We start from the raw sequence: 17,701 nt of genomic DNA on the forward strand, positions 1-17,701 counted from the left end.
AAGAGCCGGTGCAGACTCGATGGGCCGAGTGGCCTCCTGCTGCACTGTAAATTCTATGAATTCTATGACCTCCCTGCCTCGATTGAGAAAGGCAAATGTCCCTTATGCCTTTTCACAACCCTGTTAACCTGCCCTTCTGCCTTCAGAGATCTATGGACAAACACGCCAAGATCCCTTTGTTCCTCAGAACTTCCCAGTGTCATGCCATTCATTGAATACTTCCTTGTCACATTACTCCTTCCAAAGTGTATCACCTCTCACTTTTAAGAGCTACTTGGAAATCATATTTATACCAGTCTGATCATATGATAAAAAGTACAGCCATTCCACAAAATGACCAAATGTCAAATGGAAGCTATTTTCAAAAGTGCAAGGAGACAAAAGAGAAAAAGAAAATTAGGCATCAATTCATATCTCAGAAACACTGAAAAATCTTTCACATACAATCAGCCACTTTGACTGGCGTTGGTTCTTATTATGTAGGAAAATGAGGACAATTCCATAGAGAGATAATGGCAACAACTTGCATTTCCACAGCGCCTTTAACATAGTAAAATGCCCCGACACGCTTCACAGGAGCATTATCAAAGAAAACGGAATTCAGGGATGAGAATTTTAAAATCAAATTCATATCAGGATGTGAACAAGGCAGGTCAGAGGCGATGGGTGAACGGGACAGTGATGTTTTGCATGAACTCACTGTAGGTGCAAAGTGGCGAGGAAAGCATAGGAGTTGTCGAGCCAGGAGGTACCAAAGGCACAGATGAGCTGAGCCAGGGCCGGGCACAGACCATGTTGCACAGGCGCTCTTGGTAATAGGCAGGACATGGGACCGGAAGATCAACTCAAGGTCAAATAGGACACCAAGGTTGCGCCCAGCCAGCCAGCAGCCTGGGAGAGGACATTGAATTGGAGGAAAAGTATGTTCACCCAAATCTGGATTTCGGTCCAGCCGATTGACAAATCTGAGGAATTGGAGGGATCAGGAGGGGTGATGGCATGGGAGAGCTACGTGTCATCAGCATTCATGTGGAGCATGACCCTTGTATTCTCAAAACGTTGAATAAGATTTCAATTCACAATGTTGCAGACAGCTCATTGTTGGGCAATACCTCATGCTGTGAGAAGCCTCTCAGAGATTTTCTCTTTATTTTTACAATCCAACATTAGCCTTTGCCGTGTGTGCACCTGGGGCTGTGATAATGTCGACCAAAGGCTGCAAAATTGGACAAGTCTCGAGAACAACACCCAGCTTCCATCCGTCACTTTGTAATTAGAGTCATTTAACCTGTCTGCTAATAAACTGCTGAGAAATAACCTTCACTCTTGTCTGTTCCAGCACAGGAGGAGCCCAACAGAATACCCTATCCTTATCTCTATGGTATGGTTATTGTTGAGTACTTTCACAGCAGGCTAGGGGAAATGTCAAGCTGGTCGCACGCAGCATTTGTAGATTTTACCCAGTGCAAAATAATAAATTAGCGACTAATTTGGAATACCGGCTTGTAACCACTTCCAGGTATCAATCATTCTATGTTTAAGATGTCTAAACCCCATTGACTAAATTATTGCCTGTAATTCCCTCTCAGGGATCCATCCAAATCCTGAAATTAAATGCCGGTAGCAAATCCAATGTATCAATTCCAGGCATAGTTAATTATTGTGCCATTAATTCTGAGTATAAGAGCTTACTTAAAGAATGGCACTGGTCATTTGATCCACCAACGTCACTAATTATTCTGTACAAATTCCTTTATGTTTGAAGTTGTGGAGTTTTTTTAGTATCAATGTGTGTATACTGGATATGACAGTGTGGGTATACTGGATGCAACTATGTAGGTATACTGGATGCAACAGTGTGGGTATACTGGATGCAACAGTGTGGGTATACTGGATGCAACAGTGTGGGTATACTGGATGCAACAGTGTGGGTATACTGGATGCAACAGTGTGGGTATACTGGATGCAACAGTGTGGGTATACTGGATGCGGCGGTGTATGTATACTGCATACGACAGTGTGTGTATACTGAATATGACAGTGTGGGTGTACTGGATATGACAGTATAGGCATGCTGAATACGACAATGTGGATATATTGGGTGCATCAGTGTGTGTATACTGGATACTATAGTGTGCGTATACTGGATACAAGAATGTTTATACTGGATATGACAGTGTATGTATACTGTATACCTCTTCCCTGCTTTCTCCTTACCCTGGCTCTGCAGTGCCTTGAAAATTGTTACATTTCCAACTTTTATGAATCCTGACAAAAGATCATTCCTCTGAAGCAGTCTCTCTCTCTCTCTCTCTCCCCACAGGTAGTGCCAGAACTGCAGAGCCTTTTCAGCATTTTCTGGTTTTATTTTAGGGAAAGACAGAATTACTGGTGCTGGGGAGGTTAATGTAATCTCTGCAGCATCTGAAATAAGGTCGGAAGACAGACACCCTGTTTAAATGGCACGCCATTTTTATATCATGGAGCCAGATAATGCAAAGGAGACTGCACCACTTTCAATGTAAATCATTCAAGGTGCTATGACTTTAGTTTCCAAGGATTTAATACAGAACCAGCGAGACACACAAATAAATTCACAGCATCTTAGATTTGCCCACAGAAGCTGCAGTTAGCAGACTCGGTACCCACTGAAAATAAGATCGTTACCTGCAGAGTTCTCAGACTTATACCGGCAACGTACTGAGCACAGGATTTACCATGTACTTTTTATTGGCCTAGGGACAGAGGAAGAGGAGTGGACCAGTCCGCACCTTAGGCCTGGTTTGCCATTCAATTAACTCAGAGTTGATCTGTATTTCAACTCCATCAATCTATCTTAACTCTGTCACTCTTAATACCCTTGCCGAAAGAAAACCTGTCAATTGCAGTTTTGAAATGTTCTATTGACCCCCAGAATCAATAGCTTTTTGTGGTAGGAGGTTCCAGATTTCCAACAACCTCTATGTGAAGGGCAACACGGCAACATTGTGGATAGCACAATCGCTTCACAGCTCCAGGGTCCCAGGTTCGATTCCCGGCTTGGGTCACTGTCTGTGTGGAGTCTGCACATTCTCCCTGTGTGTGCGTGGGTTTCCTCCGGGTGCTCCGGTTTCCTCCAACAGTCCAAAGATGTGCAGGTTAGGTGAATTGGTCATGCTAAATTGCCCGTAGTGTCCAAAATTGCTCTTAGTGTTGGGTGGGGTTGCTGGGTTATGGGGATAAGATGGAAGTGTAGGCTAGGGTAGGGTGCTCTTTCCAAGAGCCGGTGCAGACTCGATGGGCCGAATGTCCACCTTCTGCACTGTAAATTCTAGGATCATTCTATGAAAGAAGCGCTTCCTGTTCAGCCTGGCTCTGATTTTAAGATTGTGTCCCGAACGTTTGGGGACCTGGATCGAGCTCACACACGACAGTACTTTCAAAATGCTTATTATGTCACATGTTCCATCCGTGATCTGGGCAGTCAAGCCTTGTCATTAAAACCTCAGCCTCCCTCCTTCCCAATGGCAAAAGAGGGAGAAGTTAATCCCGCCCCTGCTTCCAGTCGTGACTCCAGGCAGTAAATGACGATGCGTGGATGCTGAATGAGAACGGGGTTGGAGATTGTCACAGTCCAGACTAATACACAACGATTACCTTGAGGTACTAGCATGTGCAGTCTGCACATGCCACAAGGAGAACGCAGAAAATAATTGCATTAAAAATAGAAGCAAGGACCTAATGTGAGTGTAACGGGAAAACAAATTGTGAGTTGTAATCGAGTGTTGGTCAATACATGGATTGCATTAAATAATAAATTGCTGTAGCCTCAACCCTTACAATTTTTCTGTTTTTCTATGTGCAGACACCATTATTCACCCCATGGAGCTTATGCCCAGAGCAAACTTGCCCTCACCCTTTTCTCATACCAACTGCAGCAGCGTCTGGCAGCTGACGGGAGTCACGTGACGTCAAACGTAGTGGACCCAGGAGTCGTTAACACAGACCTCTACAAGCACACCAGCTGGCTCTTCAAACTGTGCAAGTGGTTAACGTCCTGGTTGCTTTTCAAGGTATCAAGCCTTTTCAGGCATTGTCTTTTAGGAATTGAGTTTTCTCTTGTCACTTTTTCTCAAAGCCAGCCCCAATATTGTTCATGGCGGCCAAGGGTTCAATTGCCAGGAGAGAGGTCAAAAGTGAAAAAGTTTGAAGTAAGAAGGAAAGACAGACAGAATGCTTTCACCAATGGGTAATGGATTTGCGTAGACAGTTACCTGGGTACGCCACTGACTCAGACGGTATAAGTGGACAGTTGGATGTGGTTTTGGAGAGTGATAGAATTGTAAGAAAGCTTGGACTGTAAAGTAAGGTGGGACTAAAAGACTCTACCACTTCCCATAAAATTCCTCCACTCTCGCACCATGCATGTGCGAGAGGATGCCACTGATAGGAAATGGCACACTTTCTATTGCAGTATGTGCAGCAGGTACTCCCAGGTGGGTCATCATATATTTAAGTGAATAAAGCTCTCTCTGCACTTTCCTCAGCCCAAATCATTCTACCACTGAACCATCCACAGACATTTAATAATTAGAATGATACATTCAGAAAGCTTAAACACGCTGGGGTTCTTTTCTGCAGGAAGGCAAAGACTTGAAGACCGAATTCTTTGGGATTTTGGAAGAGTTCAATTTGGAGACGTAGAGAAAATGTTTCCTCCTTTTGGTTGTAACCGGAGCTACGGACCATAAATGCAAAACAGTCCCCAATAACTCCAATAGGGAATTCAGGAGAAACTCCTTTCCCTCGACAGTGTTTAGAATATGGAACTCACTACCATAATGGGTAGCTGAGACAATGAGCAGAGGTGCTTTTAAGGAGAAGCTGTATAAACACATAAGGATGAAAGAACTGGAGGCAATGTTACCAGGGTGAACACGTGAACATAAGAAGTAGGAGCAGAGGTAAAACGTTCAGCTCATCGAGCCAGCTTCGCCATTCAATGCGATTATGGTTGATAGAATAGAATAGAACAGTACAGCACAGAACAGGCCCTTCGGCCCTCGATGTTGTGCCGAGCAATGATCACCCTACTCAAACCCACATATCCACCCTATACCCGTAACCCAACAACCCCCCCCCCCTACCTTAACCTTACTTTTTAGGACACTATGGGCAATTTAGCATGGCCAATCCACCTAACCCGCACATCTTTGGACTGTGGGAGGAAACCGGAGCACCCGGAGGAATCCCACGCACACACGGGGAGGACGTGCAGACTCCGCACAGACAGTGACCCAGCCGGGAATCGAACCTGGGACCCTGGAGCTGTGAAGCATTTATGCTAACCACCATGCTACCGTGCGGCCCCACGGGCTTCAGTTCCATTTTCTGATCTGAGTTTGATCTCGGGCTTCAGTTCCATTTTCCTGCCAGCTCCCCATATCACTTGATTTCCCGAGAGATCAAAAATCTGTCTGTCCCAGCCTTAAATGTGTTCAACGATAGAGAATTCCAAAGTAATTTCTCCTCATCTCAGTCCTAAATGATTGGCCACTTATCCTGAGACTGTGCCCCCGCATTTTAGATTCCCCAATCAAAGGGAGCAAGCTCTCCATGACCACCCCACCAAACCCCTTCAGAATCTTGTCAGTTTAAATGAGATCGCCTCTCATTCTTCTAAACTTCGAGAAAATAGACTCAATTTACTCCGCTTTCATCATAAGGTATCCCATCACATTGTGTTATGATCTCCGGAAAGACCGACAACTTTTTAAAAAAAAGTACTTTAATGAAACATTTTTGATGAACACAAAATGATAAAACAGGAAAACATACATAAAATTATCGTACCCACACCCCCAAATAACCCTTCCCCCGGCCCCTAACAGCTGACAGTCACTAGCTCTTTAAAGTACCAAATAAACGGCTGCCTCTTTTGTCGAACTGCTCAATTGCACCTCATGGCGTACTTAATTTTCTGAAGGCATAAAAACTCCATAAGAACCCCCAGCCATTCTTGAGGCATTGGGTGGAGAAGCTGCCCTCCGTTCGAACAAATTCCACCTGCGAGCATTCAGCGAGGTGAAGGCTAGGACATCCACCCCACCCCCGCTCCTGTCTGCAGCTCCAGCAGGTCTGACACCCTGAATATGGCCCCTAAGGGACTGGAGTCCAGTTAAATTTGTAGAATCGCCAACATGGTGTTGAAGAAGGACACCCAAAATCCTGGACATGCCCAGGACCTATGAACAGGGTTGGCTGGGCCCCTCCCGCAGCACTCACACTTATCCTCCACTCCCTCAAACAGACTCATCCTAGACCATGTTAAATGTGCCCGGTGTACCGCCTTCAACTGCAGAAGCCCAAGTCCCGCGTATGAAGATGTGGCATTCACCCTTTGCAAGGCTTAACACTTCACCCCTTCCTCCAATTTCCCCCATCCCTCAACTCCTCCTCCAACTTGGCCTTAACCCTCTGCAGGGATGATGTATCCTCCGCCGGGATCCTCCCGTAAATTCCCAAAGTACCTCCCTTTTCAGCAGTGACAATGGCCGCAACACCAGGAATGATGGCAACATTTTCCTCGCAAAGTCACGAACCTGCAGATACCTAAACGTATCTGACTGCAGGAGTCCAAACATCTCTGACACCTCCTCTAAACCCGTGAGTCGCCCTTCCAGAAACAAATCCCTCATTCTTTCCACCCCTTGTCCTCCTCGCCTCTAAATCTGTCATCTAACCTTGCTGGCTCGAACATATTGTTAGCACGATTCGGTGTCAACTTTGACACTGCTCCTAATTTAAAGTGCTGCTGAAATTGTTTCCATATTTTCAATGTAGCGACCACCACCGGGTTACCCGAATGTTTCCCTGGAGAGTACAGAAGTGAGGATGTCACCAATGCCCACAGCCCTGACCCCCCCTCATGAATCCAACTCCATCTTTACCCAAACTGCCTCCTGATCGCCCGCACCAGCCAACACCTTCTCCCCATTCACCGCCCAATAGTAATATATCAGGCTGGGCAACGCCAAACCCCCTGACTACCAGACCGTTTTCCGAATCCTGAATACCTTGTATGCCCAGATGAAGGACAAAATCAATCTCTCCACCCCCACAAAAAGCGCTTTGGGTAAAAAAAAAGTCGACATTGGAATAAAAAAGTTCCAGTGAAAGGATGACATGGTAAGATTTCACATTTTAAGACTTTTATTGGAACAAACAAACTAAAGCACCAATTATCAAACGCTATTTCAGTTGGCTACTTATACTTTAACTGACAGAAATGATCCTCCATTTATCCTTCAAATCAACTAAAATCTCCTGCCACGATTGTATTTTCCTCTGTTCCTTAAGCTTCCAGAACCAGTCCAAGGTGATTCTTAGCTCCTGAGGCTTTGCTTCCATTCTTTTCCTTTCCCAGGTTGATAACTTTTAATGTCAGAACTGTCTTTCATGGTGAAGGTTTGCCCAGTGACTCTCCCTGTAGCTCAAGCTTGAAAAATCCTTCATTCAGCCTCATCTTAAATCCTCACAAATCTTTTCAATCTGAATGCGAGCTTTCATGTGCAATAATAAAGACTTGGCATCTCTGCCTATTCCTCTCTATCACGTTCCTGGCATCTCTGCCTGTTCCTCTCTATCACGTTCCTGGCATATTGCCCTGCCGGTGAAATTCAAGAATATTTTTTAGGAGAGCCTTGCTATCTGATCCGTCAGTGACTCTCTATGTGCCCTACCCCCTTCAAAGCACAGTGGTTAGCACTGCTGCCTCATAGCTCCAGGGTCCCGGGTTCAATTCCAGCCTCTGGCGACTGTCTGTGTGGTGCTTGCACTTTCTCCCCGTGTCTGCGTGGGTTTCCTATGGGTGCTCCGGTTTCCTCCCACAGTCCAAAGATGTGCAGGTTAAGTGGATTGGGCGTGCTAAATTGACTCTTAGTGTCCAAAAGATTAGGAGGGGTTGCTGGTTTACGACGATAGAGTGAAGGCGTGGGTTTAAGAGGTGTTGCCTTTCCAAGGGCCGGTGCAGAATCGATGACCCGAATGGCCTCCTTCTGCTCTGTAAATTCTATGATCTATTGCCATGGCAATGTAAATCACATGGACCTTGTATCCAAGTAGAAAGACCGATTAGCTATCCTTTAGATCTTAACTCTATTTGATCTTGAAATTAAATAGACGGTTGAAGGATAATCGTTTACAATATCTGACATCCTTGACACCTTCCTGGGACGTTGGAGACTAACAGTCTACCCACGTTCAGCACAGATGTTTCTTCCATTGTCAACAAGAATTAACACCTTGCAACTTCTTCCCAGTAAAACAACCTCACCCCTCACCCCCCCCAACTTTAATCATTCGGAACCAAATGACCCAAGTTTGTTGTCAGCAGCATTCAGAACAGATCACATGAACCCCTTCATTCCTCCATTTTATCCTAAATTTAAATCACAGTCTGAAAACATAACAATCTCATAAAGTTTCGCATTTGCAACAATTGCAGTTTCAACAAGTGTCTCACTCATACCTCCGTGCATGGATGCTGAAGTTTCACCTTTCCCTAGACTGTAAAATGTCAGGCTCTCCAGATTAATGCAATAAGCACCAAAGATTTAGATTATCACATTATTGTGATCATTCTAAGCAGGCAGTATTAATTAGTTGTATTTAAATTCCAGCTTCTCCTGGTGATGTGACCTTTATCTCTTAAAGTGTGGCACATTTGCTATTCATTATTGTCAGCAATAGAAAATGACAAATCACTGATCTGCCACTTATCTTATCGCTTACACAAAGAACAGAATTCAAAGAGCTTTGTCGAATGAGTTTGAAAGAGCCAAAGACAGACAAGCGAATGACAGATCATGTCCTGAATTCTGAGCGATGAACGTCCTTCAGGGTCTCTCTCAATGTGGCTGCTACCAGTTCTGGTCCCCCGAATAGTATCCCTCACAAGACAGCCTGGAGCTGCTGCTCAGCTAAGGGCAGCAGTGACCCAGCTGGAAGCAGTGCAGCATATGCAGAGCACATGGGTTTGCCTTTTTGTTTCCAGTATTTTCCCTTTCTTTCCGATATGCAGTAATTCTTGCTGGGAGATGACCTCTTGTGTGCTGCTTTCCCTCTGACACAATATCCAACTGGACATTCTTTGCAAATAGTGAAGCAAACTAGGTGCCGTTGTGGCTCAGTTGCTGGCATGCCTGCCTCTGAGTCAGAAGGTTTGTCGGTTCAAGGTCCACTCCAGGGCAAAAAGTTGACACACTCAGAGGCAGTACTGAGGAAGTGCCACACTGTTGGAGGTGTTGCAGGGTGTTGGATACCATTCAGTAGGTCATAATGAAGCCTTCATCATCTTAAGTAGATTAACTATGTATTAATTAACTACAAGAGCAATGTACATATACACAGTAAAGGGTTCAAGCTAGGAGCTGTCTCCATCCTTGCTTCTGCACACGGCCCTGGAGAGCACTAGACTGACCCCCTAGGTGCAGGCCATGTGTCCTTTTGCATCACTGTGTGGGTGGTACTGCACTCAGTCAGACGTTAATCCCGTATGTGCCAAACCTTTATACTGCAGGACGTGCTGTCTTTCAGATGAGATGATAAACCAAGACACCTTCTGCCTCCTCAGGTGGATGGAAAAGATCCCAGGATTCTATTTCAAAAAAAGAGCAGCCACGTTATCGCTGATGACTTGGCACGGTGGCACAGTGCTGCCTCACAGCGCCAGGGACCCGGATTCGATTCCAGCCTTGGGTTACTGTCTGTGTGGAGTTTGCACTTTCTCCCCGTGTCTGTGTGGGATTCCTCCGGGTGCTCCGGTTTCCTCCGGCCGTCCAACGATGTGCAGGTTAGGCTGATTGGCCATGCTGAGTTGCCCCTAAGTGTCCAGGAATGAGCAGGTTAGATTACGGTGGGGTGGGCGGGGCAGTGGACCTGGGTAGAGCGTTCTTTCAGAGGGTCGGTGCAGACCCGATGGGCCCAATGGCCTCCTCCTCTCCTCCTGCGCTGTAGGGATTCTATGGATGACCTGGCCATTACCCCTCAAACAGCATTTCGGAAACAAGTCATCTGATCATTTTTACATTGCTGTTTGCTATGCGGCGATTGGCCACCATGTTTTTACATTACAACAGTGACTACACTTCAAAAGTACGTCATTGGTTGTAAAGTGCTCTAAAGGACATTCTGAGCTAGTGAAAGATGGTATATAAAGTCAAGTCTTTCTTTTGTATGGCTTTCTTTAGCTCATGCTGCCGTATCTCTACTGGCAGCGACATTGAACCCAAGTGAGCCTCTCACAGTTTGCTCACCCCAGCCAAACCTCAGCTACTTTGGAGGATCTTGATAAAAGAACATTGGGTCTGATTCTCATTCCAGAGCCCCAGTGGCGTAGTGGTATTGTCACTAGACTAGTAATCCAGAGACCCAGGTAATGCTCTGAGGTGCCAGATTGGAATCCCGCGTTGGCAGATGGTGAAATTTGAATTCGATAAAAATCTGAAATTAAATAAGGATGACCATTGCCGATTGTCGTAAAACCCCATCTGGTTCATTCATGTCCTTCAGGGAAGGAAATCTGCCGTCCTTACCTGGTCTGGCCAAATGCAACTCCAGACCCACACAACGATGCGGTTGACTCTTAACTGCCCCCCAACCCCCTGAGTGCCTAGAAAGCCACTCAGTTCAAGAGTAATTAGCGATGGCCAACAAATGCTGGCCTAGCCAGCAGCGCCCACATCCCAAGAACAAATTTTTCAAAAAGAATCAAACACTTCAGTGTGAGTCACAACAGACAGTATCTCTGAAGTCTGAGTTATTGGATATATACGGGAGTACCAGCCAACAACAACACATCTAATTTTGCTGTGGTAATACCTAATTTCCCTCACATTATCACACAAGACAAATGTGCTCTTCCAGGCAATAATACATGTGGTGATTCAGATGTGGGTGATAAACTCGCCTCACTTTACACTTATCATTTATGACATGATCTAACCTCCTTGGGTGTTTCTGCCTTGACAGATTGTGCTAGCTGTGAGCCATCCTATATTAGCTACTTTGTAGGCAAAAATGTTATCTGTAGTCTTTTTTTAAAGCATTCACGTCACACAGGACTGGTGATTCTTTCTGTTCATATAAATAGTTTAAATGTCACCTCTAATTGTTAAAGTCCTTCGCAAGATGGTTTATTGCCAAGTGGAGATACATGAAGTGGGTTCAGGGATTGTCAGTGACTAACTGTGTCCAGGCTGGTGATTCAGAGGTCTTGCTTCAGTCTCAAAGGATATTGTTACCTTGGGAAATTTGTGTTAGCCAAGTCTCTGGAATTATTTGTCAGATTGTAAATCTGAATTCTTCGTAGGTCATAACATTGACATTATATTAATCTGTCAGCTAAATATCAAAACAGATAAGGTGATCATTCATCTCACTCTCTATGTGACCATGCTGTGTGCCCATTTGATGTGGAGTTTACCTATAAACCCTCGTTGGGCCAAATGACCAGTTTTGTGCTGTAAATTCTATGTAATTCAACTGTAATTATCCAGTTGTAAATTGCTTTGAGACACCCTAGGAACCTGAATGGTTCCATGTATATATTTTTTATTTTTTTACAAGACATGGGCATCTCTGTCATTTATTGCTCATCTCCAACTGCCCTTGACAATGTAGTGGTAAGCCACCTTCTTGAACCGTTGCAGGTACACCCGCAGTGCTGTTAGGAAGGGAGTTCAGGATTTTGATCCATTGTCAGTGAAGGGACAGCAATACAGTTCCAAGTCAGGATGGTGTGTGGCTTGGAGGGGAGTTTCCAGGTAATGGCGTTCCCATGCATTTGCTGCTCTTGTCCTTCTAGGTGGTAGAGGAGCCTTGGTAAGCTGTTGCGGTGCATCTTTTAGATTTAAAAAAATCAATTCTCTCATGGGATGTAGCATGATGGTCAGGCCAGCATTTGTTGCCTATCCCTAATTGATCGTGAATTGACTGGTTTTCTGGGGCATTTAAGAGTCAACCACATTACTATGGGTCTGATTTCACTTGTAGGCCAGACCAGGTAAGGACGGCAGATTTCCTTCCCTGAAGGACATTAGTGAATCAGATGGGTTTTTACAACAATCAACAATGGTTTCATGCTCACCATTACTGATACTCGTTTACAACTCCAAATCTTGTTTTATTAATTGAATTTAAGTTCCAATAGCTGATGGGAATTGAACCCATGTATCTAGAGCATTGGTTTGTGCCGTTGGATTAATAGTCCAGTGACATTACCACTATATCACCGTCTCCCCTTAAATGGTACACACTACTAACACTGTGCATCGGTGGTGGAATGCTTTTGAAATGGCTGCCATTCAAATGGATTTCTTTATCCTGGATGGGGTTGAGCTTCTTAAGTGCTATTGGAGCTGCACTCATTCAGGCAAGTGGAGAGTATTCCATCACACTCCTGATTTGTGCTTTTCTAGGTGGTGGACAGCCTTTGTGGAGTCAGGAGGCAACTTGCTTGCTGCAGAATTCTTAGCCACAGACCTACCCTTGTAGCCACAGCATTCATATGGCTAGTCCAGTTCAGTTTCTAGTCAGTGGTGACCCCCAGCATGTTGATAGTCAGTCAACCACCCCCCCCCCCCCCAAAAGATATTGATAAAATTCATAATATGTTGATAACAAAAGTAAATCCATTCTATTTACAAGCTGGTTCTTATAGTCCAGTTTTACAGTCCCGCTGCCCATTCCCCCCTCCCCCGTCTCCTCCCCCTACCACTCATCATGTGATCTAACTGGGAAGTCACCCCTTAGACAACTCCAGAGTTTTTGCCTCTGGGTAAGAGCATTCCAGGAATCAATCATTCGTTGTGTGAAGTGCTCCCTGACATTAGACCCCCAACTTGGTTTTTACTTTTTTTTCGATGTATGTCCCTGACCTTGCATTTATGGTTTAACTTGAAGTAATGTTCGCGATTAATCACTGTGCTTGATGCATGAACACAATTCAGAATTATGGAGGAGGGGTTAAATCACTCCATGTGAAGAAGCTCTTCCAGCAGGTCATTAAAGCAGCTTTGAAAAAAAATAGAGCTTTCATTTGTGTAGTGCCTTGCACAACCTCAGGACATCCCAAAATACTTCACAACAAATTAATTAGTTATCACCATTTCAATGTGGGAAACGCAGCAGCCAGTTTGCATTCAGCAAAGTCAAACATCAATCCTATAATGACCAGATAAGCTTCTTGCTTATTGGGTGTTGGGTGCAGGATAAATATTCACCAAGACAGGGGAGATGGGGAAAGTTTCCACATGGTGTGAGACTCCTTATTTGACCATAGTTGGAGCCTCAGGAATTCCATTCAAAAGCATTTGATGAGAGTTCTAAAATGGTGGCACCAATCATAGAATCCCTACAGTGCAGAAGGAGACCATTTGGCCCATGAGGTCTGCACTGACCCACTGAAAGTGCACCCTATCCCCGTAGCCCAATAACCCTGACCTAATTTTTGTACACTAAGGGCAATTTAGCATGGCCAATCCACCAAACTTGCACATGCTTGGACTGTGGGAGGAAACCGGAGCACTCGGAGGAAACCCACGCCGACACGGGAGAACGTCACCTGAGGCTGGAATCGAACCTGTGTCCCTGGCGCTGTGAGGCAGCCGTGCTGACCACTGTGCCACCGTGCTGCCCCAGCAATGCACTCCCAAGGCCAACACACTCCTGGATCAATTATATTTTCAAATTTTTTGAACCATGGCTCGTTTACACTGGAGAGTATAGTCAACAGAAGCAGCACAGTATAGTGACCCTGTTGCTAAAAATGTTTCATGGTCACTGCCACTTTATGTACAGATCCTTTGACCTGATTGGTGCAGTGTGTAGCCCCAAATGTCAATGTTGCTGATAGTGTTGATATAGGTGGTTTGTTGTGACTGTGATCAAAAACGTCCTGTAACAAATACTTTAATTATTGTGGAGCTATGTTTTTGCAGAGTCCCAATTTAAGAATATATTCAAGCAATGGTATGCCCCGGTTATCTGTCTAAAAATAATAAATGAACTAAAATGAAAAAAAAAAGAAATAGGCAACACTTGAAAAAAGAAGACTGGTTAATGTTTCCTTTGGAGATGTACTATTAAGATCGAACCAGTAGATCCTAACTTCACTGTGATGGAAGCAGTGTTTTCATGCTAAGTCAACTAAGGTAAATCTGATTATTTTCGTATAGTTTTAAAATCGGCAATGGCAAAATCAAAGCTGACTTTCCTTACCAGATTTCAAAATGGAGTCCGACGTTAGGCTAGCTACATAAAAAAACAGTTAAATAACTTATTATAGAAACTAAGCAAATAAGGAGGTTTGGTCTGGAAGAAATTCAAAATGTACATTTAAAGATCTATAGGCTAGATTTTGCCATCCCGATGCAGGGAGAGTCCTCATCAAGCAACTGAAAGTGGAGGTGGGGGACCGTAAATTAAATTTTCCACAAGATTTCCAGAAGCCGCCATTTTAATCTGCATGGGAATTACAGATTTAGCTCACCATGGATTGTTTGCACAGCTGGGAAAGGAAATGAGATTTGTTCGATTGGCAGTTTATGAGCAGGCAATCGGATAAAAATGTTTTGAAGAGGTTTTTGACTGACTGTTTATTTTGACAGATTTATGAGTACTGAGAGGGGGAAGCTTTTTCAAGAGGTGTTTGATTGGCTGTGTATTTGTTAACAGTTCTAGAGCTTCGAAGAGGAGAATTGTTTTGAAAGTGGAGTTTGAATGGGTGATCGTTTATTTTTTTGCATGAACACTTCAAATATTTCTCATTGTTATTGGGCTTATGAACTCCATCCATATTGGATACTGAGTGAGTGAATATGGCAGGGGGGTAAGGTGTGGGCAGGGATGAGAGACATGGGAAGGACATGGGAAATTATGGAAGAGTCATGAGAGATAAGAGGTGGTATGGAGCAGGTATATGGAATGAGTGGAGGTGTGCGGCAAGTGAGAACTAGAGGGCCTAACTGCCAACCATAGAACTGGACCTATGTCCTAGAGAATGAATCTGAAAGAAAGAATGCTTCAATTCCCACTTGGCCTGCATTGGGAAGGGCTAGCCCTGACTCCTGCCAGTGAAAATAACACGTGCATGAGTATTCATTCAGAACATGAACGCAATGGCAGGAATTGGCTTGATTCCTGAGCCAATGAAAGAAATCTGGCCCTATATCAATCAACGTTATTGTACTTTTGTCTCAAAATCTCTGCTTAAAGATTATTTACATCAAAAGATTGTTTAATGGCTGGGATTGATTGTGCGAGACTGCAATATATCCAAGTTCACAGAACTTCGTTCCTCACCCCATTCTCCCTCCCCACCCACGCACACACATGCACGCACACACATGCACGCAGGCATACTGTGAAACTTGTTACCTCTGGCTACCTGTGGACTTCAAAGATATTGCTACTTCTTGAATATCGTCCCCCCAGCAATATATCACAGCTCTGGTCATTCAGTTTCAATTCTATCTAGCGATTTAAACAAGTTGAATTGCATGCTTGCGTCATTCACTTGCAGCTTTGCATTAAAATGATGTGTGACTGTTTCATCTCAGGCTCCTGTCCCTTATGAATACATTCTTAAAGAAAGGTAGAAGGTATTTCAGCCCCTTATGAGCCCATTATATCTTTATTACTTTAAAGGGGATAGTTTAGCACACTGGGCTAAATCGCTGGCTTTTAAAGCAGGCCAGCAGCACGGTTCAATTCCCGTCCCAGCCTCCGTGAACAGGCGCCGGAATGTGGCCACTAGGGGCTTTTCGGAGTAACTTCATTTGAAGCCTACTTGTGACAATAAGCGATTTTTATTTAAATTAAGCATTGTGTTTCATCTTTCTGTGTCGTTAACACCAAACTCTTGAAAAAAACTTTTGGTCATCTGCCCTAATATCCCTTTGTCACGGGCCAGGGTTTAGAGAACACCAAAGTATATCATGGAGTTCACCTGACCCACAACTGTTTGTAGATTTTGGTTCTGAGGAGCACAAGGGCCGACTGTTCAGCTGTTATGCAACAGAGGCCTTCAGCACTTTAAATCAAAAACAAAGTTTATTCTACAACTTCAGTCAACATTTTATGAACACACACCAGAAGCATTTTTATCAACTACAAACACACATCCCCCCACACAGCTGTTGTTCTCGAGAAGAATATACCCCTCAATAACTTCCCTTTCAACTGTCTCAATTTGATAACAACATCCAATACCAGCCAAACCCTTTTTAACAAAACAGTAGGTTTGAATTCTTTACAGAAAACAGTTATCACTTTTAAATTATCAAGTGATCTGGACACCTTTTGACATACAGAGAGAGAGAGACCAAAATAAACCTTCTTCATCTGAATGCAGCTTCCAACTGTCTAAACCGAAAGTAAAACACAGAGCCACAAACAGCTCCCAGCTCAAAACAAAAGTAAAAGCCAGAGCCACAGCCCAGCTCCACCCACACAACAACTTCACTGAAGCTATTTGATAAACATACATTTCTTAAAGGGACATTCCCATGACATCTTACTACAAATTTAGTCCCACTTCAGGATTTAACCACAGATATTAAGATTGATAAAGGCTGCATTTCCTACAATACAACACTTCAAAAGTAATTTATTGGCTGTAAAATGTTGGGGATATTTGGTTGTCAGAGGGAGCACTATATACAGTACACAAGAGGTCAGAATTGGAGGAGCGCAGGATACCTTGGAGGGTTTTAGGGGTTCAGGGGGTTATAGCAATTGAGAGGGGCCGGGCCATAGAGGGAGGTATTCTTCTGCGACAAATTTTGTTTTCCAATGCTTTACGACTAGCTCAATGGAGGAGCACAGGAGCTGATTTGTCCTCCTGATCAATTAGCTGCAAATACCGTTTTCTGATCAATATAGGCAGGACAAAGGTGACAGGGATGGGTAAAAAGACCTACAGGATTTTGAATAATGGAGTTCAGTTTGAACAGGTTGTGCAGAATCTGCCAAAGAAATTTGGGTTAGAGCTAACAAGGGGTTGTTGAACAATGGCATTGTGAACACACTTAAAACAATACAGAGAAGCTACAGCATCTTGATTACAACAATTCATCTTCTGAAAAGTGTCAGTGGTGACAATGTATGGCTTGGAAAGCTGAACCATCAAAAAGAGTGATGAGGCACGAATAAGAGCATTTGAAATGAAAGCATTCAGATGGATATTATGTATGCCATGGACGGCCAAGCGGAAAAACGGGTGGGTGCTCGGGAAAACGTGTGCTAAGAGGAACTTGTTTGAGGCAGTGATATCGAGGAAGCTCACGTATTTTCGGCACATGATGTGGACAGCAGGGGAGTGTTTGGAAGAAGAGGTAACGCAAGGCTTGGAATATGTGCACAAGGAAGACCAAAGGTGGCGCATTTGGATAATATCAGAACGTGGACTGGCCTCTCTATGGGACAGGCAGTAACAGCAGAGGAGAATTGAGACCAGTAGAGAAATAGTGCTCATAATGTGGCCAAAGCTCGGAATGAGGACCGATGAAAGTGGGGACGAGACAAGGCTTTGTGAAGCTCCTTGGCACTTTTTATTACATTAGAGGTGCTATATGAATGTAAGTTGTCAAAATTCAGTCTTGCAGTCTCTGCATATTGTTCTATTGATAAATACATGGATTAGGTTAATAGGATAATAATT

At 44.1% G+C, this 17,701-nt stretch overlaps 1 protein-coding gene across 1 annotated transcript in view; it reads left to right on the plus strand.

Annotated features, from left to right (window-relative positions):
* dhrsx (dehydrogenase/reductase (SDR family) X-linked) overlaps positions 1-17,701 on the plus strand; it is a 287,258-nt gene that overhangs the window by 256,090 nt on the left and 13,467 nt on the right. Inside the window, exon 6 of the mRNA XM_038817868.1 lies at positions 3,845-4,052. Coding sequence (XP_038673796.1) covers positions 3,845-4,052 — 208 coding nt within the window. The remainder of the gene's footprint in view (positions 1-3,844; positions 4,053-17,701) is intronic.

This window comes from Scyliorhinus canicula, chromosome 14 (assembly GCF_902713615.1).
Source record: "Scyliorhinus canicula chromosome 14, sScyCan1.1, whole genome shotgun sequence".
Classification (NCBI taxonomy): Eukaryota; Metazoa; Chordata; class Chondrichthyes; order Carcharhiniformes; family Scyliorhinidae; genus Scyliorhinus; species Scyliorhinus canicula.